We start from the raw sequence: 27,890 nt of genomic DNA, 5'->3' as shown, positions 1-27,890 counted from the left end.
AGTAGGCGCTGGTTTAAAAGATCTTTAGGACTTGGTGATTGGACGAGGGGCTAAGGGAATGCAGGGATCGAGGCCCACTCCCAATTTCTCAAGTGAAAGCTGGTTGCCCCGGGGCCCAATCACTAGATGGAGGTGTAGGAGCACGTTTAGGGAGAGGTGATGACGGCGTCTGGACGTGAGTGTGGAGGACCCGAGAGATGTTCAGTAGGGCCCTGAATGGAGGGGGCTGGGACTCGGAGTCAGTCCTGTCCTTAAGCAGCCTGGACGCCAGTGAACGGCTGCGCCAGACTGGGAACCCAGGGTCACACGAGCGGGCCCCTCGGAGGCCAGGGGGCGTCCCTGGAGGGCGCGTGCTCTGAGCCGGGGGTGCGGGGGTGGTAGCCACCGGGTTCGCCCTTCCACCCGCAGGCCGGGCCGGGGGCCGGGAAGGGGTTGCCCGCGGGGCCCCGGAACCTTCTGCAGCCGCTGCCCGCGTTCGCCGCGGGAGTCGTCGGGGGAACCCGTTCGCTGTTGCTAAGGGGCGGCCCCGGAAGTGACGCTCCCGGGGTTTGTTGACAGCGGAGGCGGCGGCGGCTGCAAGCTCCGAGCTGTAGGAGCCGGATCGGGGGAGGGGCCGGGCCCGGGAGCCAGCACCCGGCGACCCACAGCCCCGCCGGCAGCCCTAAGGGCGAGGTAACGGCCGCGGGGTCCGCGTCGCGACCCCCTCCCGCCCGGGGCCTCAGTCCCCGGAATCCCAAGCTCCGCCCCGCCGACCCGGTCTCCCCCGGACCCCGGCCCTAGCCTGAGGAGATCCCCAACCTCCTGAGGCGCTCTGGCCCCGGACTCTCCCGGGCTCCATCCTCCGCTCTTCCTCGCCTACGAAGCATCCTGTCCGCCTCCCAACGCAGAGGGCAGACCCATCCCAGGGTAGGTCCCGGACCCCGGGCCAAGGGATGTACCTGCGTCCCCCTCCTTCGCCTCCTGCCTCCGGGGCCTAAGCATCGCCGCTGCAACCACTTGCAGAGGTCCATATCGGCCAATGGTGGGAGGGCTCCCTTCTCCATCCCTGCCGCCAGGTCTGAGAAACGTGCCTTTAAAACTGAGCTCCCTTCCTCCAGAAAGAAAATGACGCCCTGTCGGATGCACCTACAAGATGGGGGGTAGATGTAGGGTTGAAAGGGCCAGTCTCTGCCCCTCCTACCTGTTGGATGAGCTTAAGTTCCCCCAGAGCAGTGCTTAAAAGCTCAGGGAGGACTTGGATTCTGAAGCAGCTCCCATAAACGATGACAAGGTGCAGGGAAATCTAACAGGGTAGGAAAGGAATGGATGGTATTGCAACCTGAGGGCCGAGGGAGCCCGATAGGTGAGTTGAAAGTGAAACTGACTGTGTTGGCCACTATAGCTTTGTGGGTGGAACTTGACTTGGCTGCTCTTTGACCGAAGGAGTCCAAGATTTCCAGCCTTTGCCTGTGCTTATCAGTCCGTTCGGTTTTTAAGGGGGCGGGGGGATGCCTGATGCCTTGGGAAAATCCTCCTATATGCTATTTCCCACAGAAGGTTTCTCTTCAGGATTCAAACTGACTAAGATAAGCATGGTAGACGGCTTTGAAAAGGGTCACAGGAGGCTATACTTAGAGCAGGAGGTGGTTGCCAGAGATGAAGGGCCTCTCTACTTTGGTTCATTTGTTCATTTAGCAAATAATAAACATATAATATGTAGGATGATAATAAGTGCCATGGAGAAAAATAAAGCAGGAAGAACCATAGGGAACGCTAGAGAGTGGGAGTCACCTTTGTATAGAAGATGGTCAGAGAAGGTCTCTAATAAGGTGACATTTGAGCAGAGATGAGTGAGGGAGCAGTCATGCAGCTCCCTAGTGTCAGAACATTCAACAGCAAGTGCAAAGGTCCTGCGGTGGTGTGCCTGTTGACTTTAAGAAATACCAGGAGTGGTGCTGCAGCAGGGTAAAGGAGGGGAAGAGTGGTTGGCAAGGAAGTCATAGAACAGTGGGGAGGTTATTAGGGGCTGTCTGTGAGATGTAGGGTCACAGGGTGTCTAATGGAGCACCCTTTCAGAACTGTACTTGTTGAAGTGTCTGGTGGTTGGAGAAAATACAGGTTTGTTTTAGATGACAAATGGCTGTTGTACTCTGGCCTTGTGTTATAAGTACCCTTTTTCCATCTTTGTAATGACCATTGATGGAATAAATACAAAGAAGCACATCCATAGAGCAGCATTTGACATGCTGCTGCTTCCTGGTTGTAAGTGTGTGGGTAAGGGACATTTTTCCACCTTAGTCTTCTCTTCTTTTTTTTTTTTTTTTTTTTTTTATACCAGATAATTTCTTTCTATTTTTAGTAGAGACGGGGTCTCGCTCTTGCTCAGGCTGGTCTCGATCTCCTAACCTTGAGCGAGCCACCCGCCTCGGCTTCCCAGAGTGCTAGGATTACAGGCATGAGCCACCGCGCCCGGCCTTAGTCTTCTCTTCTATACAATAGGATTGTTGAGCTAAATGAGATCATACGTTGATGTGCTTAGTGCAGTATTTTGCACAGAGAAAGTACTCAATATATAGCGGTCATGATGATGAGGATGGTGTGATGATCAGGAATGTTTTCATGTTTCTGCCTCAGAGACTTTTTAGCACCAGCTGGTGCTGTCACCAGCTCTGGCTACCTCCCTGAGCTACTGAGATTTGGGGAAATATTGGGGAGGCAAGGTAGAAACTTCCTGACACCCCTCAATGGTAACAGTGGTTGCATATTCTATAGGGAGCATGGTGGCTTTTTCGGCAGCGGTGGAAGGTGATAGGAGCTTTTTAAAAAGAATCCAGCAAATCCCCATTCTTCCACATAAAATAGGCAAAATGATCGTGTTGAAATGAATATGGCTTGGAGACAGATTGGGAAGGGCAGTGTATGCTGGGCCTAGATGTGTGGGTGGGGTGTGCATGGCAAATCTGAGGGTGGAGATTATTGATCCTGAAGTGCCTGGCAGAGGCTGAGGTTTTGCAGCCTGCTTTATGGGGAGCAGAACCATTGTTCATGTACTTCCTCACGTCCCAAGCCCAGACTACATCATCAGGCCTGGGTCACAGGCTGAGCGGGGCAACTGGGCCAGAGGATTTGAACATGAAAGGTCGGAGCACTTAGAAGCTGAAAGCCAGCATGTTAGAGCAGGCTGTTGTGGGTAAGAGCCCGAGGCCAGTGACCTGGGGATCTTGTTCAAGCCCCAGCTCTGCTGCTGGCTCGCTGTGTGAACTCGGACAAGTTCCATTCTCTCCAGACCTCAGTTTTCCTGTCTGTACACTGAGAATGATGGCTTTCTCCTACCTCCTGCTAAATCTGAAGGCTACTGAGAGGATGAAATGAGAGACAGGCTGTGAAAGAATTAGGTGCACTCTAAAGCGCTCTACAAAAGGTGAAGAATGGTTCTTATTATCATTAGTGCCACCTGTATTCTGCAGACACATTTTGGGGGCACACTAGGTGGAGGGCTGCTCTTGGCACCATGGTTTTTTTGCTTGGCTCAGTACCTCAGCTGTTCTTAGTCCTGAAATGTGCCTTCAGAGACCCCTGTCAGTTCATCTATTTGGGGACCAATGTCTTATTTCTGGTTCAATAACCAAAGCTGATTTTCCAGGTTCAGAAATGAGAAGGGTCTACGCATTATCCTTAGGAACATCACTGATTCATAATTATTGGTTACCACCTTCCTGCTGTTATTTCATAACATCTCCCCACCAACCCCATGAGACAGGTGCCATTCACAATACGTTGACAGATACAGACCTTGATAAATATTGAGGCTGGAAAATATTGGTTTGTAGAGTGGAGGCTCCTTCACCTGCAACTAGCCATTCACACACTAGCTATGTAATTGAGACCCCAGGAGTCACAAAGCATCCCTGCCCTCAGGAAGCTTCCAATCCTGTGGCCAAAAAATGTCATATGCCCAGTGGAGACTCATGCAACAGGAGGGAAAGCTGAGTCTTGGAGGAACAGTTCCTGCCCATAGCATAAAGGTAAAGAGCCTAAGATTTACAGTTGGGCACTTATTGTGTAATTCATTGCACATTGTTGAACCATAGTTTCTTCATCTAGGAAACAAAATGATAACATGTCCCTCATAGGTTATCTGTGGCTTCAAGGAGAATATGCACAGAAGTCTCAAAACACTGGGTCTTGAACTAATGAATACATGTATACATATCTGTTTGTACACATACGTAGTCCGTGGCAAATTATGCAGCCACTCAGCCTCAGCTGCCTCTTCTGTAAGTAGTAGATTATAATAACTCCTGCCTCATTTGGTATTGAGAGAATTACATGAATTAATGCTTATCAAATACTTAGCAGAGTTCTGGGTATCCCCTTGGTACTCAGAATGGGTTGCTCATTAATATGTTTGATTACAAGAATAGAACCCAGGCAGTCTGATTCCCAGCCTAACTCAGCCTCCCCAAGGCCTCTCTGCCTCCGGGTGGCACCAGCAGCCACCTAGCTGGCTCTTGCCTTCCTCCCTCATTCCATTTCTGCATCTTTCTAATATAACCTGTCCTGAAGATTTAGTCTCTGCAGATTTTTCAGGCCAGGTGACGTCTGTTCATCTGCACCCCTGTCCCCTAGAGACCCCCACACTTGCCCCAACTCCCTTCACAGCAGTCTCACACCCCCAACTCTGGCCCATGATCTGCTCCCTGCTGGAAAGCGTCCAGCCTCTGTAAATAGGGCATTTGTTTAGGTTTTCCCCCCAGCTCCCGGGTTAATATTTCACAGGGTGGGCATTGCTCCAAGGCTCAGAGCTTCTGGCTCCCCCAGCTGCTCTGTCCCCTGGGTGTCAGGACGCTGGCGCGGTCCCATCTTTCCTCCTCTGGACCTCAATTTCTCTTTCCTCTCTGTTGTTTCGCTGGATGGACTGAAGACAGAATGATTTGGTGAGAAGCGTGGGTTTGCTTTAGGTTTGCATCCCACTCCTGTCAGTTTTGTGATCTCAGGCAAGCTTCTTATTAGTTGTGTGTACCTGTGTCTTTATCAGAAAATGGGGTAGCAGTCTCTACCTCATAGTGCTATGGCGAGGTAATTCCAGCAACAGCAAACCTTTGTCATGTTAAATGCCAGGCACAAATCTGGGCATGGAGGGGCATGGAGGATACAGCTTTGTGCCCATGAGCAGACACTGGTCCTGTCCTGCCGGGAATCATGGGCTGGGGGATGGGTCAGCAGACAAATTGTTATGCAAATGATTAATTAGCTACAAGTAGAGGCTATGAGGAAATGCCGTTTCATTGGTTAAATAAGAGAATGTATGAAATAAAGCCTGTAAGGAGCTTAGGGCCACATCTGGGAACATCCAACATGGAGGTGGTGCAGTGGTGGCTGCTGCTGCTGTTTTTCTCCCTCTTCTCTCCCACTGCCCCCCTCCCCCAGGATGTCGTAAGTTCGAGCTGGATCCAGTTTTAGAGAACCTGCAAGGAAAGAGATGGAGAAAGACACAGGGTTCTTCCAACGTGGTGGTCTGTCATAATCAGAAGCTATCTGTCCCCAGTTGCCAGAATTCCAGACGGCCAGTGCCCACCCCAAGAATGAGAACCCTTAAAGGGTAGAGTGGGCAGAGATGGCTGCCTCTAGTCGGTGCCAGGCCTGCAGCTGAATGGGCACAAGTGTCAAAGTGTTGCAGCCCCCAGGCCTCTTGGCCTCAGTGCTAAGATGAGGACAGCTTATTCCTCCTCCAGCTCACCGCAGCCCTGAGCAGCAGGGTCAGCACTACCAAAGGGAGGTTAGCAGATGGCACCATCTGCCTAGTTTGTCTTTGGGGGCTTTTGGTGGCCTTGGTGACTGACATAGTGGTGTTTCTTCCACCTGGGCAGCAGGGTTAAGGCAGAGTAGCTACCTGGGAAACTGGGCTCAGGCCTACAGAAAAGGCAAAGCCCTGGTGGGGCTCTCATTCAGAGTCGTGAGGTTCATCTGCAGCCCCTGGGTGCCCAGCAGTGCCCTGGGCACCACAGGCAGGGAGCATACAAGAACGTGCTGTGCCTCCCAGGCCTCGTGCGGATCCCAGCCCGTGAATCCTTCGCTGTCTCTTCCACAGGCCTTTGTTGGAGGCTTACTGTGTGGCGGGCCCCATGTGGGGTGTTGAGTGCTTCCTTTGTTCATTTGCAGTCACGGAACTGGGCTCCTGGTGCCATGTCCCATGCACCCCCTCTCCTTGCAGCCTGAGTGTTTCTTTCCTTCTTTCCTTCTTCCCCAGAGGGCCTTTCCCTTCTCTTCCCACAACCACAGTTAGCTAGTACTTATCTTTTGGGTCTCAGCTAAACTGTCACTTCTAAGGGTACCTGCACTGACTCCTGGGCCCAGGGCAGGTCCTCCAGTTGGGCTCTCAGAGCCTCAGGTCCCTCCTTCTCCTTCAGAACCGTGGTCCCAGTTACGTAATGTGCATTTGTGTGCTTTTCAGGTGGATACGGTGGATGTCTATCTCCCTCCAGAGCTGATTTGCAAGGACCTTGTCTGCCTTGCTCACATTGGACCCCGGTGCTCAGTAGGTAGTTACTGAGTGAACAGGCCCAGGGATGCCAAACAAAACAGGCTGGTTCTGCCCTCGTGGAGCTGGCTGTCTGTCAAGGAAGCGGATGATTAAAGCAGCATCAGTACAAAGCGTTCGTTGCTGTGGTAGGGCCTGTGGGGCACACAGCAGGAACACCCTGGCAGGTCAGGGATGGCTTCCCAGAGGAAGCAGCTTTAACGCCGGGACCACAGGCATTAGCTGAATTTGGATGGGCTCCATTGAAAGAGAACAGACTGAGCAAAGGTCTGAAGGTGACCTGTGCCTAGGGCCATTGCCAGTGCAGTGAAGGAGGCCAGGCTGGCTGGAATAGGGGGTCAGTGGGGACCAAGTAGGCCAGAAAGCTGGTTCTAATTCTGGAGGCCCTGCTAGACGAGATTGGACTTGTCGCTTTCCAGCAGGGCGAGGTCTCCCTGCCAGTAGCACTCCCTCTGGCTCCAGTTTCCCAGGCAGGCGAGGCTGTTGGGCCCTTAAAGATCTGGAAGTAAATGAAGGCAGAGGAAGGCCATGCCCTTTGTGCCCTCCCTCGAGGGTTTCACGTTGCCAGTGGGACAGCTAACACAATGGGCCTTGTCGTGGGAAACCGAGGCCTGGGAAATAATTACTCCGTGCCAGACAGCATGCTAAGCCCTTTTTATATTATTCTGTGTAACCTTCACACAGTGCTGTGGATAGGGCCCTGTGTTGCCCCTGTTTTATTAGAGAAAAAGATACTGAGGCACAGACAGGTGAAGACACTTGCCCGTGTGGCAGGGCTGGGACTTGAAGCTAGGCCTGTCTGACTCCAGAGCTAATACAGCACAGTCACCAGTAAGTGGTGGTGCCACACTTAAACTCCAAAGCCCAAAGTGCCCTGTGGCCTCCCACTGGCTGTGCTAAGCAGTCTGAAAGGGTCACATATGGACATAGAGACTGCAAGAAGCCAGGGCAATGCTGGGCCCTAAACGCCTTCAGAACCCTATAAGACATGATGTGAGGGAATCCAAGAGACCGGGTTCAAATGCCAATTTGTACAGAGTAGCCTTGTCTCTCTGAGCTTGAGTTTCCTCACCTGTAAGATGGAATCATAACCGCCATTTGTTATGTACTTAGTCTGTGTCAGGCCTGGGACTAAGCATTTTCCCAACACTGTCTCCCTTGCTGCAACATCCCTGTGAAGTAGGGGTGATTATTCCCACTTTCTAGATGAGGAAACAGAGATCAGGTAATTTACTAGTGAATTGTGGAACTGAGTCAAAGCATAAATCTGTCTGACTACAGGGCCTGTGATTTTTTAAAAACCTAATTTTTTTAATTAAAAAAAATTTTTTTGATCTCTGTCACCCAGGCTGGAGTGCAGTGGCATCATCATAGCTCACTGCAACATTGAACTCCTGGGCTTAAGCGATCCCCTTGCCTAAGCCTCCCAAGTAGTTAGGACTATAGGCGTGCACACCATACCCGGCTGAAAAACTTTTGAGGTATAATATACATAAAGAAAGGTGAACAAAATGTGAGTGTAGAGTCTGATGAATTTCCACAAGTGAGCATACTGTCCGAGCATGCCCAGAAGTCCCCCTCTGCCACCTTCTAATTCCAGCCTGCCTGCCAAGGTAGTTACTGCCTTGATGCTAACACCATAGATTAGTTTTGCCTGTTTCTTCCCCACCTCTGATGTAGACCTCTGATGTAGACCCTGGTAGGAAAATGTTGGTTTGGGATTAATTTATGACTGTCTGTCATCCTATAAATGGCTTATTGTTTCCTCATTTGAATGTGAAGTTTCAATTTTCATTCTCTGTAGCCACTTATCTTAGCTGGGGTTGTATTGTCAGTTGGATTATCACTTGACTGATCCCTGGACCCCTTCTAAATGTGGACCTCTTTGGGGTTCTGGCCATTTTCTTAACTTCAATTATAATGTACATTTGTAAAAGTACATACATCATGATATACAGCTGCATGGTTATTCACAAGTGAATACGCCTGTATAGCCAGCACTCAAAGACCAGCAGCTCATCAGCACCCAGAAACCCCCTTGCAGTCACCCCCCAAATAACCACAATCCTAATTTCTCCCACCACAGATGAGATTCCCCTGTTTTTTAACTTAATGAAGTAAAACCTAAATGGATTGATATGGTATATATTATTTTGTTTCTGGCTCTTTTCACTAAACATGTTCAGGTTCATCCGAGCTGTGGGTTGTACATTCTCATTGCAATGAGTATTTCATCAATGAATATACCATAAGTATCCATTCCAGTGTCAGTGGACATTCAGGTTCTTTTCCGTTTGGGGACATTACAAACAGTACTGCTGTGAACATTCTAGTGTACATCTTTTGGTGCACATTGACAGATGCATTTCTATTGGGTATATAACTATGAGTGGAATTGCAAAACATGGAACATACATGTATGTTCAACTTTAGTAAATAATGTTCAACATTATTTACACTCCTAGTTCACGCCGATTTATACTACTACCAGCAGCGTGTGAGACTTCTCATTGTTCCTTATCGTCACCAGTGCTGAGTATTGCCTATGTTGTTGCTGTCATTGTTCTCAATTGAGCCGGCTGGCGGGTGGGAAATGTCATCTCATTGTGGTTTTACCATGCATTTCCCTGAGAGAAATGAAGCCAAGTGCTTTTCATATGTTTACTGCCCATTTCACTATTCCCCTTTATGAAATGCCTGTTCAAATCATTTGCCCATTTTTTAATTGAGTGCTGTGTCTTTTATTCAAACTCATTTGTAGAAGTTGCTTATGTATTTGGAATACAAGTCCTTTGTTAGACATACTATTGGAAATATCTTCTAGTCTATGGCTTGCCTTTTCTTTTTCTTGGTACTATCTTTTGATGAACAGAGTTTTTAGTTGTTCCAATTTATCAATTTCTTTCTCTTTATGTAAAATCATTGCCTACTCTAAAGCCATAAAGGTAAAAAAAAAAAAAAAAGGTACACTCTTGTGTATTCTTCTAGAAAACTTACTGTTTTACCTTTCACATTTAGGTCTGTCATCTAATTCAAATTAATTTTTGTGTATTCATGAGCAGATGTTTCTTCACTTCAGTGCATATCAGTTTTCATTTTCTACCTAATGGTTAGCGTTTTTTTGTTTTGTTTTGTTTTGTTTCTTTTTTGTGTTTTCTTGAGACTGGGTCTCACTTTGTTGCCTGGGATAGAGTGCAGTGGTGTCATCATAGCTCCTGCCTCAGCCTCCCGAGTAGCTGGGACTACAGGTGCGAGCCACCATGCCAAGCTAAAGTTTTCCTTTTATTTTTTGTAGAGACAGGGCCTCACTATTGTCCAGGCTGGTCTTGAACTCCTGGCCTCAAGTGAACCTCCTGCCTCGGCCTCCCAAAGTGCTAGAATTACAGGCTTGAGCCACCACACCTGGCCAGTTAGCACTTTTTGAGCCCTATTTAAGAAATTTTTACCTGCCCCAAGGTCATGAAGCTAGTAAGAGCCTTCACTTTTTTAAATAAGGATTTTATTGAGATATGATTCACATGTCTCCCAAGTCACCCATTTAAATTGTATAATAAAGTGGTTTTTAGGATATTTAAATAGTGTGCATTCATCACCACAATCAATTTCATCACCCTAGAAAGAAACTCCATACCCATATGTAGTCACTCCCCACTTCCCCCAGCCACTAAGCTACTCTGTCTCTATAGATTTGCCTGTTCTGGCTGAACATCTCATATAAATGGAGTCATACAATGTGACCTTTTGTAACTGGTTTCACTTAGCATAATGTTTTCAAGGTCTAGCATTATAGCATGTATCAGTACTTTTTGTGATTGCATAATATTCAGCCTTTTAGAGCCAAATAATATTCCTTTGTGTGGATATACCACATTTTGTTTATCCACCAGTTCATGGACATTTGGTTTATTTCCAATTTTTAGCTATTATAAATAATGCTACTATGAACATTCATGTACAAGTTTCTATGTGGACATGTTTTTTTCATTTCCCTTAGGAGGAAGGAGCCTTTATTTTTAATCATACACCATGAGATTCAACAATATCATGTCTATAAGGCCCTGGCACATACTAAGTACTCAATCATACTAAGTACTCAATCATACTAAGTACTCAGTGATAGCTGGATACAGGTTGAGAAGTACTACAGCGTGGGACACGGCAGTGTAGCTCTCAGAATTATGAGAAGCAGATGGTGAAAGTCCTTGTTATCTCCACCCATGCATTGGGTCCCCAATACACACATCTGCCCACAGGCATCGTGAAGTCAAAGAAATGGTTGGACAAGGCCCCGTGTTCTTTGCAGGTCAAATCAGCAGATAGTGGCACAGCAGAAAGGAGCAAGAGATGGAGTCAGGAGTCTTGGGCCTGGCCCTACTAGACTGCTAATTTGAGTGTGATTTCCAGAGCCTCAGTTTCCCTACTCAGATAGTGGACACAGGGCTGCCAATGGCTCTGGCCCTTATGTGCGTTTCACTTGGCATCTCTCCCATTCCCCAGGCTGCGGCTCTGCCAATGATCCTGTGAGTGTTGGGAAATCACTGTTGCCCGTGGGGGCCCTTGTCCTGGAGTGGCCCACCTGCCTGCCCCCAGCATGGCGTCCGACACTCCTGAGTCCCTGATGGCCCTCTGTACTGACTTCTGCTTGCGCAACCTGGATGGCACCCTGGGCTACCTGCTGGACAAGGAGACTCTGCGGCTACATCCGGACATCTTCTTGCCCAGCGAGATCTGTGACCAGCTTGTTAATGAGTGAGCAAGGCCCGGGCTGGGGCGGGGGGCAGGGGTCTTAGCATGAGCATGTGTGGAGAGATTGGGACTGTGTGTGTGCCATGTGGGGGCAGCTATGGATACAAAGGTGTGAGGGGGTGTGTGCACATGGTGTCCATGGGTGTGAGAAAAGAGTGGCATGTCCATAACCTTAAAGGTATATATGTGTGCACGTTGGTATGTGCGTGGAGGGGTGTGCACATATGTAGGCTTATGCAGCACAGAGTGTGTTTGAGTGTGAAACTGTGTGCATTTAGGGATGTGATAGTGTAAAAACCTTCATATAGATGAGGAAGTTATGTGCCATTCCATGTGTGTGCGTGCACATGTGCACACTCACACACTCACCTGTGCCTGTGAACCAAGTAAGCACAGACATGTAGGGGTTTACATGCCAGTGCCAGTATAACGCATCCATGACCAGGCATGGAATCATCCAGAAGATCTTTATGTGGCTCCTCCAAGGGACTCCCCACTGGTAGGGGTTCTTAGAAGCATGCAGCGTGTTCACCTGACACTGGGAGCTCAGTCCAGATGCCCGGAAGGGAAATTATTAGCCCAAACTCTTGCATAGGAAAGTGAGAGCCTGCATGGGACCTGAGGGCAGAGCTGGACTGCTCTGAGCATTTACTGTGGGTCAGGCACGAGGTTGGACACTTTGCAGATGAGAGTTATGTCCGTTTTACAGATAAAGAAACTGAGGTCTGGGGAAGTTCAGTTACTTTTGTGAAGTTGCCCAGGTAGGGAGCAGCGAGGATTTAGATTCCAGAGTGTTTGAATCCAAAACCATTTCCACCAGACCAGGATTCTTACATGAGTTAGTACCTCAACAGGGCTTGCCTGTACCCAGCTGGGAACTCTAAACCTCTTGGCTTAATTTATCTGTTTGAAACGGTCCCAGGAGGGGCTTAAGGAAGGTGATGTGTGTGTCCATGGGGGTGGGGCTGCTGCCACTGCAGTGTACATGAAGGGCGTGGGACAGGCGCGTGCATTTGGAGAGGGGGCATCGGTGTCTGTGCGTGTTATGGGAATGTCTAAGGCTCTGGAGGGAAGAGCTCAGGATTTGCGATTAATAAGAGGCCCTGTATCTCCAGGAGGTCACCCAGAGAGCTACCTTTAGATTCCTAGTTTCCGGGCACCCTTAATCTCACCTGTAACGTAGTCAGGATCCAACCAGCTACTATGGGGAGGAGGAAGAGAAGGCTTCAGGGAGGGAGGGCTTGTGCTTTGAAGGGAAGACCCTCCCCTGAGCCAGGCCTACTCCTCTCCCAGGTATGTGGAGCTGGTCAACGCCGCCTGCAACTTTGAGCCACACGAGAGCTTCTTCAGCCTCTTCTCAGACCCCCGCAGCACCCGCCTCACCCGCATCCACCTCCGGGAGGACCTGGTTCAGGACCAGGACCTGGAAGCCATTCGAAAGCAGGTGAGCCCTGCCTCGCCAGAGCACCAGGGCTGGCCACACAGAGGCTGGCCAGAGAGGGTCAAACACTGAGCAGGGGCAGGGCGGTGGCCTCCAGCACAACCCTCCCTAGGCTCCTCCAGTGCTTTCTTCAACTGTGCAAACCCCCTCCCCAGCCCACCTGGAGCCCAGAGCAAAGCCTGGGGTGGCAGTGGGGGGAGCAGTGGGGACAGTGGTTATGACGGAGCTGTGCCTGCTGCAGGACCTGGTGGAGCTGTACCTGACCAACTGCGAGAAGCTGTCTGCCAAGAGCCTACAGACGCTGAGGAGCTTTAGCCACACCCTGGTGTCCTTAAGCCTCTTCGGCTGTGCCAACATTTTCTACGAGGAGGAGAACCCAGGGGGCTGTGAAGACGAGTGCCTCGTCAACCCCACCTGCCAGGTGCTGGTTAAGGACTTCACCTTCGAGGGTTTTAGCCGCCTCCGCTTCCTGAACTTGGGCCGCATGATCGATGGGGTCCCTGTGGAGTCCCTGCTGCGGCCACTCAACTCGCTGGCTGCCTTGGACCTCTCAGGCATTCAGACAAGCGATGCTGCCTTCCTAACCCAGTGGAAAGACAGCCTGGTATCCCTCGTGCTCTACAACATGGACCTATCGGATGACCACATCCGTGTCATTGTCCAGCTACACAAGCTGCGGTGAGCTGCCGGCCCAGAGCTCACCAGGGCAGGGTGGGCAGGGAGGTGGGTGTTGTCAGTCCCATGGGGTTCAGGAGCCCCTGGCCAGGCAGAGGGTAGGGATGGAAGAGACAGTCCCATTCCTCAAATCTAATGTTTCAGCTGGATTTGGGCTATTCAGGCTTTTTTCCCAGAATGTCCTGGAGCAGTTGTGGCAGGCATGGGCCCTACCCTGCCACAGACTGAAGGAGCAGGGGTCTCCAAGGCAGCCCCACCCTATACCCAGCTCCTGACCCGTGGCCCCCACCCCAATCTCCAGACACCTGGACATCTCCCGAGACCGCCTCTCCAGCTACTACAAGTTCAAGCTGACTCGGAAGGTGCTGAGCCTCTTTGTGCAGAAGCTGGGGAACCTGATGTCCTTGGACATCTCTGGCCACATGATCTTGGAAAACTGCAGCATCTCCAAGATGGAAGAGGAAGCAGGGCAGACTAGGTAGGGACCCACCCTCCACAGTTGCTGGCAGGGAGTCATTCAACAAGCCTTTGAATTGCCAAGTGTTGTGCTGGGTGTTAGAGATAAAGAACAAACCAGGCTCTGCCCTCTTGGAGTCTATGTGAGCTGGTAGGGACAGAAAGCTGTGGTGGGGAAGTACAGGGCTCTGGGGTTGCCCTAAGGATCGGAAAGGAAGGAGGAGGAGGAATGGCATCTGGGCTGTCCTGCAGGCTCATTCTGAGTTTGCTAGGGAGGGGTGTGCTAGCACAGGGAACAGCATGTGCAAAGGCCGGAAGGTGAGAGTATGAGGAGCTGCTAGGAAATTACTAGACATTCAGACTGACCGGAGCACAGTGTAGTAGTTATAAGCAGTGAGGCTGGCAGCATCTGCCACCTGTCAGGCATTGCTGTAGGTAGGCTGGCTCCTGGGTTGGGTGGTTGGGAGCTCTGATCAAACTTTACCAGCTGTGACCGGCCATAAAGCCTAGCCCCAGCCATGCTTTAATGATGGTTAGGTTATGAGTTTGTCCCTTTATGACTATTGGTGAAACCTAAAGGTGACACATCCTTACTAGAATGGCAGATAGTATTTTCTAAAGATGGTTGCAATAACACAACATCCCACATGTTCCCCTACAATGTGACCTTGACCCCTCCACTTAAAAGGGATGAGGTTGGCGGGGCTAGAAGAGAGAACATTGAGTAAATGCCAGCCTACCCCCAGGGGAGGTCCAGCTCAGGCCTGGACCCCAAGCCGCTGACCCCAGCCCCCTCTTTCTCCAGCATCGAACCTTCCAAGAGCAGCATCATGCCTTTCCGGGCTCTGAAAAGGCCACTGCAGTTCCTCGGGCTCTTCGAGACCTCCCTGTGCCGCCTCACGCACATTCCGGCCTACAAAGTGAGAGGCAGGAGGGGAGGAACCAGGGAGCCCTGGGAGAAGGGAAGGGGCTGGGCTGGGGGACCAACATGTCAGCTCTGGAGCTACAGACTGGGCTGGGATGTGGAATCCCACCCCCGGGCCTCTTCTGGGTTGATCTGAGCATGTCCCATTCTCAGGTAAGTGGTGACAAAAATGAAGAGCAGGTGCTGAATGCCATCGAGGCCTACACAGAGCACCGGCCTGAGATCACTTCCCGGGCCATCAACCTGCTTTTTGACATCGCACGCATCGAGCGCTGCAACCAGCTGCTGCGGGCCCTGAAGGTTAGTCCAAACCCCTGGGGACCTTCAGCTTCTGTCCAGCCCTACCCGGAGGGTGCTGGACTTGGCTGAGCCATGTCCCCAGAGCCCCTGGCCCTGTAGCCCCTGAGCTGTTCAGCACTGGCCATGTTCAGGCCCCGCTGTAGTCCCCACTCCTGTCTGGGCAAGCAAGACCGGCACAAGCCCTGCCCCAGAGGGCCAGTTCAAGCCCCTCACAGAGCCCAGGCCTGTCCCTGCACAACTTTCACAACACTTGCCAGCCCAGGCTCCTACCCTGTCTTCACACAGCTGGTCATCACGGCCCTCAAGTGCCATAAGTATGACAAGAACATCCAAGTGACGGGCAGCGCTGCCCTCTTCTACCTGACCAATTCCGAGTACCGCTCAGAGCAGAGCGTCAAGCTGCGCCGGCAGGTCATCCAGGTGGTGCTGAATGGCATGGAATCCTACCAGGAGGTGACGGTGAGCCCCCTGCCTGCCACGGCCTGCATGCTCTGGCCCAGCCGCCCCTTGCCTGTGCCCCTGTGCTCCCACAGGGGCTCACCTAGCTCTATGCTGCCTCCCTCCTAGCTCCCCTGTCCCCTGGCACTCGGGCCCCAGCCCCACCTGCAGTCCACTGTCCCAGCCACCCTCCACCCTCTTCCACCTGCTCCACGTGGAGGCCCAGGGCGCTGGCCTCCTGCCTCTGGGCCTCTGCCTGGGCTGCCTCTTCAGCCCTTCTGCCCCGTAATACTGTGCTGGGGGGTATTTTTTCCAATAGCTGCTTTTGTTATGAAAGTAATAAAAAATTTTACCATAGAAAAATTATAACTATAGCTGGGTGTGGTGGCTCACACCTATAATTCTAGCACTTTGGGAGGCTGAGGCAGGAGGATCACTTGAAGCCAGGAGTTTCAGACCAGCCTGAGCAAGAGTGAGACTCCATCTCTACAAAAAAATAGAAAAATTGCCCAGGTGCGGTGGCTCTTACCTGTAATCCTAGCACTCTGGGAGACCAAGGTGGGAGGATCATTTGAGGTCAAGAGTTAGAGATCAGTCTGAGCAAGAGCAAGACCCCACATCTACTAAAAATAGATTAAAAAAATTTTTTTTTGAGACAGAGTCTCACTCTGTCACCTGGCTGGAGTGCCGTGGTGTCAGCCTAGCTCACAGCAACCTCAAACTCCTGGGCTCAAGCGATTCTCCTGCCTCAGCCTCCTGAGTAGCTGGGATTACATGCATGTGCCACCACACCCGGTTAATTTTTCTATTTTTAGTAGAGACGGGGTCTTGCTTTTGCTCAGGCTGGTCTTGAACTCCTGACCTCAAGTGATCCTCCTGCCTTGGACTCCCAGGTGCTAGGATTACAGGTGTGAGCCACTGCACCCGGCCAAAAATAAATAAAATTAACCAGGCATGGTGACACACACCTGTAGTTCCAGCTACTCAGGAGGCTGAGGCAGGAGGATCACTTGAGCCCAGGAGTTGGAAGTTGCAGTGAGCTATGGTGATGCCACAGCACTCTAGCCCGAGCAACAGAGCAAGACTCTGTCTCAAAAAAAAAAAAAAAAATTATAACTACTTATAAAGAAAACAAAAATTCCTGTGGTCCCACCACCCAGAGACAGATCCCACCATTAACATGGGATAGCTGATGGTCTGGCTTTCCGTCAGTACATATGTATTTAGTAAACAGGATCATTCACACAAACTGTGTGTACTGTTCGTATAATGTGGATTTTTACTTCAACAGTAAAAGTCACACGTGAATGTGAACATTTCTCATATCAGCAAATATATTTTTATAACAAAATTGTTTTAATAATATTTCTTTTCTGATTATGAAAGTAAGATACCTAGTGGTGAAAAAAAAAATCAAGTAATACAAGAATGTATTGAATAGAAAGTGAAAGTCTTTCACAATCCTATCTTTCCTCCCCCAGGTATAGCTGGTTTTAACAGTTCAGTTTCATAATTGTTGACACCAGCATAATGTTCAGCGTCCTCATCCCCAGAGAGGCCACTGTTGTGGACAGGTGGCCAGGCCCCATAGCTACAGGCTTGCAGGTCAGGGCTCTGCCCGATACGTGGGCTACAGTTATTGAAGCAGCCCCCATGGCTAAACATTTAAGTTGCTCTTTTATCTTTTGCTCCCTCAAATAATGCTTTGCTGACTATACTTAAGTGATTATCGCTATAATACAGTTCTAGAAGTAGAATTGCAGGGGCAATATGTATGTGTATTTTTCAAGCATTTGGTATGTATTACCACATTATCCTCCAGAAAGGCCATGGTGGGGACAGAGCCTCTGCAGGGATAGGAACACCCACTTCTCCACTGCCTTGCCAACTCCAGACTCTGGAGTGGTTGTTCTTTCTACATTGAGATCGATTTTGTAATCAGCCAAAAGGATGTCTTTTTTGATTTTTTTTTTTAATTAAAAAAAAAAAGACTAGTTGGAGACTCCCAAATGAATTAATAAAAACTATCAAAGAAATGGAAATTAAAATAACAAGATAACACATTTCATCTTAAGAGATCTGGTGATACCCAGCGTCGACAAAGGTAGGGGAAGAGCACTCTGGTACACTTTCCACTGGTGAAGGATGAATTGTACGACCGTTTTGCTGGGCAACCAGCAGAACTTGCCAAAATTGCAAATGCATTTATCTTTCAACCTAGGCATTCCACAGTTAGAAATGTTCTTAGAGGAAAAAGACATACATACATCCACGCTTGTTTAACTGGAAATCAGAGGAAACTAAAATGTTGGAGGACCAGGGATATTACGGCAGAATCTACACATCCTAATGTTGAAATACGTCCTTTACATATTGATAACCGAAGAGAAATTCTAGACCAATATATATAATATCTTTTTTTGTACTTCCTCTCCCCCAAATATATGTTTATATTTGCATGATGGAAAAATCTAGAAAGATGTACGTTGAATGTTTAACAGTGATTACTTCTCAGGAATGAAATGGAAGATTTTAATTTTCTGCTCGGATAGTATAATATTATTTGAACTTTTTACAGTGAGTAACTATTGCTTTTATAATTTAAAATAAATTTTTTCTTAAATTTCTCAAATTGAGGGGAAAGGACAAAAAATCAAGAGTGATATCCTCAAATTACATGATTAATAAAGTATGATGAACTTCCAATATCTAATAAGAAAGGAAGGAAGGAAATTAAATTACAAGAAAATTGTGCCGAGAATGTTGTAAAAAAAAATTAATAAAGCTGAAGATGGTGCAAAGAGAAATTGAGGATGTGGAGCAACTAGAGATCTCATGCACTGTCGGTAGGAGTGTAAACTAGTACAACCACTTTGGAAAACAGGCTGGTATTACCTAGTAAAGTTGAGGACATGCACACCTTGTGACCCAGAAGTGCCACCAGGCATGCATGCCTTAGAGAAGCCCATGCCCATGGACACCTGGATGCAGGTATAATGAATGCATCGTTCACAGGAGCCAACCCTTGAAGTCACCCAAACATCCATCAGCAGTAGAATGGGTAAAAAAATGGGGGTATCATCATGCCGGAATACTATACTGCAAATGAAGTACTGAGTGCATTTAGCCACATACAACAGCTGATCTCGCAAACCTATAGAATCATCCATATAGAAAAGCAGGGTTAGTGTTTCTCCCTAGTGGGATGCAGGGGCCTATGATCAGGAAGGGACATATGGTGACTTCTGGGTGCTGGCAATGTTCTGTTTCTTGACCCAGGTGATGGTTACATGGTGTTCACTTTATAGTTATTTGTAAAACTGTCCATTTGGGTTTTATACATTCTTCTGTATAAATATTTCACATTAAAAAAATATTTTTAAAAAGAGCTTTGTAGCCTCCTCTTCCAGAAAGTCTTCGTGGACCACCACAGCTCTGGATGATCTCATGCCTCTACAGAGCCCCTCCAGCTCTGTTCCCAAGTCTGACCCTGAATGTGCCCCACTTGTCTCCTGTCCTGGCCCAGGTGCAGCGGAACTGCTGCCTGACGCTCTGCAACTTCAGCATCCCCGAGGAGCTGGAATTCCAGTACCGCCGGGTAAACGAGCTCCTGCTCAGCATCCTCAACCCCACGCGGCAGGACGAGTCGATCCAGCGCATCGCCGTGCACCTGTGCAATGCCCTGGTCTGCCAGGTGGACAACGACCACAAGGAGGCTGTGGGCAAGATGGGCTTTGTTGTGGTACGTGCAGGCAGGCTGTCCCCCACCCCTCCCTTCCTTCTGAGCCCCCCTGCTGCAGCCGTCTCCCGCCACTCTCCACAGCTCTGCTTTGAGTGAGAGTCTCAGAGGAGGCCTGGGTCTGGCAGTCAGGGTAGGGAGCAGAGTATGCTGAAGCATGAAGGATTTAGGCTGGACCAAAAGAATTTTTTAACAGTGAATATTGCTTATGACCCTGTAGATTTCTTCCACCTAGAACATGCTGTCATCTTCTCCCAGCCCCCTCCGATTTTGTAAGCTCCACAGGGAAAGACACCAAACTCTTCTTCCATCCTTGTCTGCAGCATCCCCAGCGAAGGGCCTAGAGCACAGTGAAGAGATGATAAATATTGCTGGTGAAAGGAAGGAAAGAAGGAGGAAGGAATTAAAGAGTGTCTAGTCTCCTCCTCTCATTTTATTGCTGGGGAAGCTCAAGCCCAAGGTCGCACAGGGAGTCAGCACAGAGCCAGGGCCAGTGCCCAGGCCTCCTGATGCCAAGTACCAAGGGTCTGTGGAGTGGACATCCTCAAAGAGCCTCCCAAAGAGATGCAGAGATTTGATCTTGGCAGGATGTATGAACAGGAATCTGACCCTCTTCTCTCCATCTTGGGTTCTGGTGGGATGTGGTAGTTCTTGAGCTCTGGCCTAGTCTAGCAAGTTCTTTTCTCTGCCCACAGACCATGCTGAAGCTGATTCAGAAGAAGCTTCTGGACAAGATAGTAAGTCAGGTCTTCATGGAACCACTCTGCCCTTTCCCCAGCCCAAGAGGGGCCTGATTTGCCCCTGGGAGATATCCGTGTTTTGTCAGGGGACCCCTCACTGGGCGCTGTGTCTCAGCGGAGCCCTGCCCTCCCCCGCAGTGTGACCAAGTGATGGAGTTCTCCTGGAGCGCCCTGTGGAACATCACGGACGAGACGCCCGACAACTGCGAGATGTTCCTCAACTTCAATGGCATGAAGCTCTTCCTGGACTGCCTGAAGGTAGTGCCCCCCTCCAGTCCAGGTGGCAACAGCCACCTCAGCTGTCCACACAGCCACTCTTCTGCCCTAGGCTCCCCAACCAAATCTGTTAGCACCATTCGCCCATGGTTCCCACGGAAAGGCAGCGGGGGCCACCTCACAGGATTTCCTGCTAACAGAAGCTCCAGAGACCCTCCCTGACCCAGATGGCCTGGTGGGACCCTCCTGAGAGCCCTCTCTCCAGGGGAAAACCCCACCCTGTCTTCTCAGCAGCAATTTCTCAGACTGTCCACAGCAGGCTGGAAGTCCACTATGATAGGAGCTGGACAGAATTGTGTCTACTACGATAGTCTGTTCCTCCTAAAAAACTCTTCCTCTATTTTCTTTTCTTTTCTTTTGTTTTTTTTTTTTAAGAGACAGAGTCTTGTTCTGTCACCCAGGCTGGAGTGCAGTGGCCTAATCATAGCTCACTGCAACTTGGAACTCCTGGACTCAAATGATCCTCCCACCTCAGCCTCCTAAGTAGCTAAAACTACAGGCATGCAGCACCACACTGGGCTAATTTTTTGGGTTTTTTGTAGAGACAGGGGTCTCACTGTGTTGCCCAACCTGGTCTCCAACTCCTGGACTCAAGCGATTCATCCTCTATTTTCTTGCTCTAGTTTCTAAGGAGATTCCCTTAGACTAATATTAATATTTTGTGCTTTGGTAAATAGAACCATGTCTATATCATAGGTCAGATCTCTACTCAGCTTTTGTCTTGTGGTTAGGAACCTCCAATTTTTTAACCCTTATTGTGTGTGCCCAGCACTGTCCTAAGTACACTGAAAGTTAGGGGGGCAGTATATTGTACCCCCTCTTTGTTGAGTTGGAATGGCCAAACAGACGTCCATGAAACTTTTTTTTTTTTTTGAGACAGAGTCTCATTCTGTTGCCTAGGCTAGAGTGCCGTGGCATCAGCCTAGCTCACAGCAACCTCAAACTCCTGGGCTCAAGCGATCCTCCTGCCTTAGCCTCCCAAGTAGCTGGGACTACAGGTGTGTGCCACCACACCCAGCTAATTTTTTCTATCTTTAGTTGCCCAGTTAATTTTTTCTATTTTTTTTTTTCGGTGGAGACAGGGTCTCACTCTTGCTCAGGCTGGTCTTGAACTCCTGAGCTCAAGCAAGCCTCCCACGGTGGCCTCCCAGAGTGCTAGGATTACAGGTGTGAGCCACTGTGCCCGGCCCATGAAACTTTAAAGTTAACAATACCAGACACTAAGTAATTAAGTACTAATTGATATGGCCCCAATGGCTCTCATTTTCCCAGGAATTCCCAGAGAAACAGGAACTGCATCGGAATATGCTGGGACTTTTGGGGAATGTGGCAGAGGTAAAGGAGCTGAGGCCTCAGCTAATGACTTCCCAATTCATCAGTGTCTTCAGGTTGGTACTTTTTGCCTTGTTACTTTTTTGCCTTGGCTGCCAGGATGCTCAGAGCTCTAGTCTGTGCTCAGTTGCTGCAACTCCTCTTAACCTAGGTTTCTATTATAAAGGTTGCCTTTCCTCAGTAATGTGGTTTCTTATTCATTCAACCCTCCATCAGTGGTCCTCTTGTAACTGTATTTAAGTGAGCTCAAATCCCTCTTAGAAATAGTCTGGGTATAAACAAGTGATAAATAAGTAGTACCTCTAGCATCTGGTTTACGAGTTGGGGTTTAACAGCTAGTATCTGAAGAAGGGCTGAGGGAGTGGACTCCGTTTCTCTCTCTTCCTCCCGGCAGCAACCTGCTAGAGAGCAAGGCCGACGGGATCGAGGTTTCCTACAATGCCTGTGGCGTCCTCTCCCACATCATGTTTGATGGGCCTGAGGCCTGGGGTGTCTGTGAACCCCAGCGGGAGGAGGTGGAGGAGCGCATGTGGGCAGCCATCCAGAGCTGGGACATCAACTCACGGAGAAATATCAATTACAGGTGCGGGGGCAGGGTGGATAGGGAGTGGGACATGCACTGAGGCAGGGCGAGCATCCCGGCCACGAACGGTCAAAGCGCCCTGCCTCTCCTCTCGTCCTCTGCCTGCTTTTTCTCACTCACCGAGGCATAAGGACAAAGAGCATGAGGACACAGATCTCACCTATGTTTTTCAGGCATGACATCTGCATGTACCCAAAGCCTGCTCTTTACAAACATTTGATACACATGTATTTGTGGGGGAAAAGAAGGAGAAAGTTCAGACACAATAGGAAAGAGAACCCCTGTCAACACTATGGTGTCTGTCCATCAGCAGTGTTTCTGTGCACAGATTTCATTACTTTAAGTCAAGCTGGCACCAATTCCCACTGTGTTGTGACTGAATGTCTAGTTACCAGGCCTGGGTCTCCCTCGTCATTTTAGGATGGCGTCACCTTCTATGTGCCATCCCATGCTGATGGGCATTTCAGTTGGAAACCCATATTGGGAGAAACGGGCTGGTGCTGGTGGGTTTGCTGACACTCCAAGTACTGTAGATCCTAGGGAGAAGGGAAGAGGAATCGCTGGCCCAGAGGTTTTACCCGCACGTTCCTGGTTTGGACCCTGACTCCAGGATGGCCCATGGAAGAGCAGTCACACTTGCTTCTGTTCCCAGTGAACTCTCCCCTCCTACCGCAGGCTGGGTCTCTCTTCCTCGCTGAGGTCTCCAGCTTTCTGCCCCACCTAATCTGGTCCCCCTTGCCTCCCTCACGTGCTCATGCGCTTATCCTCTCTCCCAAGGGAGCACCCCTGCAGAGCCTCCAGTGGGGTGAAGGGCCAGGTGCCCCTTCTCCCTGGCATCCTACTGGTCTGTCAGTTGGTTGGTCTTCAGGGTCCTTCGGGAGGAGAAACCTGAGACAAGACCTACTGCCCCGCCCCCAGCATCAGAAGTGACCTTGATTTCTCTTTCTGCAGGTCGTTTGAGCCAATTCTCCGCCTCCTTCCCCAGGGCATCTCTCCCGTCAGCCAGCACTGGGCAACCTGGGCCCTATACAACCTCGTATCTGTCTACCGTGAGTGCCCACTGCCCTGGGTTCAGATACCCAGCTGAACGCAGCTGTGCCCTAGGGAGCGTATACCCGGGAGGGAGCGCTGAGAGAGCTGCGGTCAGCTTCTGTGCCTCAGAGCAAAGCCCCCCTTTCCCGCATCTATGGGACGCCCAGCCTCATGGCTGCCCTGCCTCGTCACCAAAGCAGGCCTGGCAAGCAAGGTGGCCCAGGCAGCAGTCTCCCACGGCTTTCTTCCTGCTTCCTGCTTCCCTATGAGCGAACAGTCAAAAATCTCCATGTCAGCCCAGTGGGACCTTTAGTCCCAGCTATTTGTGAGGCTGAGGCAGGAGGATGGCTTCAGGGAGTCTGAGGCCTTGCTGAGCTGTGCATAGCCACTACATAGGCTCCAGCCTGGGCAACATAGCGAGACCTTGCCTCTAAAAGATTTTTTTTTTTAATTAAAAAGAAATCCCATGCTTTCCGCATGACAGAATACCACCAGCTGGTTCCAAGCTGTCCAGCCACCAGAATGACTGGCGGTGTTTCAGTAAACACACAAATAAATACATGTCTCTGGGTCTGTTGAATCAATATCCAGGAGCAGAGATATTCTTAGGAATCTGTGTTTTTACAGACACTTCTCAGGGGATCATCACGTTTAGCAGCCACTGGTTTGGGTGATATTTTCCATAGGACAAGCTCTGGGAAAAAAATGCAGCAGCCTCAAACCAAAGTAGGGAAAAGCCTTTTCCAGGGATTCACCACCTGCTTCCCCGCTGGTGGACACAGGCACTGGGCCCCAGGGCTCATGCCACTCCTAGCACTGTCCTTCCACCCAGGCCGTCTTCACCCACCCACCCCCGCCCCCCCACCCAGTCTTCACAAGGGTCGGTTTCTAGGCCTCAGGCTGGTAGAAGGAAGACCCATCCTGGTCACCTGCTGTCTTCTCCTACCCACAGCGGACAAGTACTGCCCCCTGCTGATCAAAGAAGGTGGGATGCCCCTTCTGAGGGACATGATCAAGATGGCGACCGCACGGCAGGAGACCAAGGAAATGGCCCGGTAAGAGACCAGCATGTGTTTCTGCTTGGAGCCTTGATTTGGGAGAGTGAGGGACACAGTCACAGTGGGGACCCTCAGGTGGTTAAGAATGGCTGAAGTTCCCAGGGGCAACTCAGGATGAACGTGGAGGTGGGCAGTGTATTGATGTCCAGCTGGGGCCTCTCCAAGTGTCATCTTGGCCACAATGTGGCTGGAAACTAGATGAGCAAGCTCTGAACAGGGCATCATTGCCCTCATTTGTAAACTTAGTTTTCTTTTATTCCCCCCAAAATCCATCCTCTCATTACTAGATATTAGCAAGTCAGGTCAGAACTTTTCATTATTTTTGGCCAAAGACATTCCAACTAAGAGAGGGCACAGTGTGGTGATATACATGCTAGAGACAAGATGGGGCAGAGTGCAAGTGAGTTTCTGAGTGTGGAGGTCACAGACATGGCAGAGTCACCACCTTCCATTGCTGCGTGCGTTTCACTGCAATATCCAGAACATTGCGGGCTCTGGTTCTCGTGTTACAGGGCACAAGAGAGACTCTCGGGGATGCCATGTGTCAGAATCAACAGTAACGGTCTTGCTTTCTCTAGGATCCATTCAAGAAGGGAGTATAGTCGCGTTGACCCCAATAGACTTTTGTCATAGTTCTGAACATGGTATAGAGGAAAAAGGTCACATGGAGGAGGGGCCTGGAGCTCAGAGGCTCCCAGATGGTGACTCACTGGGCTGGGGGGCGGGAGGGGTATCAGCTGGTCCTGCCATTATTTTTGCCAAAAGGCACTACTTAAACATTAATTGACAGACTCATCTCAGTTTGGGAACAGTACAACAAGTGGTTCTCAAACTTAATCTCCCTAAAGAATCATCTGGAAAGTTGTTTTTTTTTTAAGAGATGGGGTCTCACTCTGTTGCCCAGGCTGGAGTGCAATGGTATGATCATAGCTCACTGTAGCCTCAAACTTCTGAGCTCAAGTGATCCTCCTGCCTCAGCCTCCTGAGTTGCTGGGACTACAGGCATATGCCATGGTGCCCAGCTGGAAAGACTGTTAAAGACACACAGATCCCACCCCTAGGTTTTCTTTTCCAGTGGGTCAGGAGGTGGGCCTGGGAATGTTCATGGTTAACAGGGATCCCAGGAAATTTGAGAAGCATGGGGTAAGACTGGCCAGCAACCTCCTCCAGTCACTTTGAACATCTCTCTAAGGCCTGAGATGGGTGTCTAAGCCAGCTGGCCTGTCTGACAGTGAGGAACGAATGACCCTGGAGGACACTTAGGAGAAGGCCCTCAGCCTGTCCAAGCTCCCTGTCCCACTCTGGGCACTCACTTCCTACAAGGCACTGGGGCACACTTTAGCATATGGAGGCTACAGTGAGTCCCTTCCCAACCCAGAGGCTTAGTGTTGTGAGGGGAAGGTCACACCTGGCAGCGATGGGCAGCAGTGCCTGCAGTCAGGCTGGAGTGGGTGAGACTCAAGCTCTGAGCTGGAGTGCTGGGGCCTGGCTGCCATGGGTGGCAGGGCCCTTGTGGGAGCACAGCTGCCCTTGCCCCAGCCTGGACCTGCTGCTGGATCCCGGCCTCTGGGTGAATCTGATGTGCAGCCAGTTTGGGGACCACTACAAGACTTCCGGAAAGAGAAAGGGCTGGCATAAAGGGAAAATGAAAAAGGAAGATGTTGCTAAAGAAAGGACCAAAGTGGTTTTGGAAGTCAGGCCTGAGCTGATTTGGGGACCCCCTATCCACAGATGCCCTGGGACGGAGTGGGTGGAGAGGGAGGGGCAGAAGGAGGAAGGAGGGGAGGGGGCGGTGATGGGAGTCATGGCCACAGGTGCTGTTCCCTGGGCACTCTGCACGTGCCGTCCACCCTGTGCATCCTTCAGCTGGCATCAGCATCACTATTAACAGTGTTAACCCAGCGGCCCGATGGCCCAGGCAGGCCGGGCTCGCCCCACCCGAGCCCGCCCTCCAATCCTGTCCCCGTTGTCTCCAGCAAGGTGATTGAGCACTGCAGTAACTTTAAAGAGGAGAACATGGACACGTCCAGATAGAGGCCTCCGCCCCACTGCTCTGGACCACTGGCCGGGAGGAAGCAGGCTTGAGCCGCCCAGCGGGCAGACCCCCTTCTGGGGCCTCCCATGGGATGAAGAGACACGGGGACTTTTGCACAACCGACGCTTTTCCTTAACATTAGTGAGATATATATATATTATATATATATATTATTTTTTTTGGTTAGGAAGTGTGAAGTTTTGTGTGTATGATTTCTGTACAAAAACAAAAGAAACACTCCCTGAGTCCTGCAGCTTCCTTGGCCATTCTCAAACCCAACTCAAAGCCTTCATCGCTGCCACACTCACTCCTACCCCAGACTAAAGGCCTATAATGTTGTGAGTGTCCGGTCCTTTTCCGGTGAACTCAGGCCGCGGCCTGGCTTCCTATTACGGGAGGAGCAGGCCTTTCCCAGCCTACTCCGGCATCCTAACCCCCGCCCCAGCCCGAGAGCCCCATCTCAGCTCCTGGCCGTGGCTGATGGGGTTTGGGGAATAAAACTAACCCCACTGGGTCTCCCAAATGCCTTGGTGCTCCCAGCTGTGGGCCATCTGGGGCAAGAAAGTGAGCTGTTCCTAGGCCTAGGTCCAGGCAGCCCTGCCCCAGAGGACCCTCAAGGAGCGGGGCACCCAGTGGGCCTGCTGCTCTCGGGCCAGGCCTGCCTGAGGCCACGCTGCTATGGAGGCTGCCTCCTAGTCTCCCACAGGTCCCAGGCTGTGGAAGGCCCCAGCCCAGGGGTGGTCAGAACTCAGCGGCAGATTCCACTGCCCCTTCTGCCAAACACATCCAGAACCTGTCCCCAGCTCTGGATGCCAGCACCTCCTGGGACCAGGGGCCTGCTGCCTCGCTCCATAGCCCTCATCTGCCCCCAAGCACCCGAGGTGCCCAGGCACTCCCACCAGCAGAACTGAGCCTGCCTCATCCACCCCAGCCTGCCTGGCTGCCCTGAGGACCCCACACCTCTCTCAGAGGCAGGAGGTCCCCTCTCCAGTCTTGCACTCACAGCGGCCACAGACAGCCACATCCAGACCAGCACTTGGACTGCTCTGCAGTGGCCGCTCGGCCCTCCTTAGCCCCTCCCACCCTGCCCCAGGCTTTACCTTGGAAACCTGCGTGCTGTGTTTCAGAGAAGTGTGAGAGGCAGCTGTATCCCTAAATACCCTGTGCTTCTTTCTCGGTGTAACTCTGAATTGCTTCACATCCGACACACTTGCGGAGGGCCTGGGGAGCAGAGCTGACCCTGGAGGCAGCCTTCAGGCAATGGCTTTTTCTTCCTGCTTCCTTCCCTGGGCCTGTGTTTGTTCCCTTAGCATTTCTGCTCCAGGTAGAACAGGCCAGGCGAGCAGCCCCCGGGGAGAGGCACCTGGCCTTTTCTCCTGGAGCCTCTCCCTCCTGGCCCGGGACGGGGGCAGCAGCCCTGCATTCCCCCAGCTTGGCAGGTGGCCTGCGCCTGTCCTTCCCTTCCATCTCATGCTGGAGGCCCCAGCCAGACCCTGGGCAGAGCTCACATCACATCGCTTTACCACCTGGGGCCTGGGGAAATGTCTGTACTTTGGGGATGTCACAGAAATACATTTTTGTGCAAAGTGGAAAA

At 50.6% G+C, this 27,890-nt stretch overlaps 1 protein-coding gene across 7 annotated transcripts; it reads left to right on the top strand.

The window, feature by feature from the left end:
• ZER1 (zyg-11 related cell cycle regulator) lies at positions 1 to 27,890 on the top strand. 7 transcript variants are annotated; one of them, XM_069476888.1, is made up of 16 exons: positions 1 to 132; positions 11,018 to 11,269; positions 12,560 to 12,710; positions 12,949 to 13,385; positions 13,684 to 13,860; positions 14,644 to 14,758; positions 14,917 to 15,063; positions 15,349 to 15,522; positions 19,028 to 19,243; positions 19,936 to 19,977; positions 20,119 to 20,238; positions 21,529 to 21,644; positions 21,983 to 22,171; positions 23,123 to 23,220; positions 24,156 to 24,258; positions 26,238 to 27,890. In XM_069476888.1, exons 2-16 carry the CDS (start codon positions 11,112 to 11,114, stop codon positions 26,293 to 26,295), a joined length of 2,301 nt encoding a protein of 766 aa, XP_069332989.1. In that variant the 5' UTR covers positions 1 to 132; positions 11,018 to 11,111; the 3' UTR covers positions 26,296 to 27,890. The 7 variants fall into 7 exon arrangements, with proteins under 7 accessions (XP_069332989.1, XP_069332991.1, XP_069332988.1 ...); XM_069476890.1 differs by lacking the exon at positions 1 to 132 and adding an exon at positions 545 to 672 and having other exon boundaries at positions 15,349 to 15,516; XM_069476887.1 differs by lacking the exon at positions 1 to 132 and adding an exon at positions 545 to 672.

Source organism: Eulemur rufifrons, chromosome 7 (genome assembly GCF_041146395.1).
Source record: "Eulemur rufifrons isolate Redbay chromosome 7, OSU_ERuf_1, whole genome shotgun sequence".
Taxonomy (NCBI): domain Eukaryota; kingdom Metazoa; phylum Chordata; class Mammalia; order Primates; family Lemuridae; genus Eulemur; species Eulemur rufifrons.
This window is presented reverse-complemented; position numbering and strand designations above follow the sequence as displayed.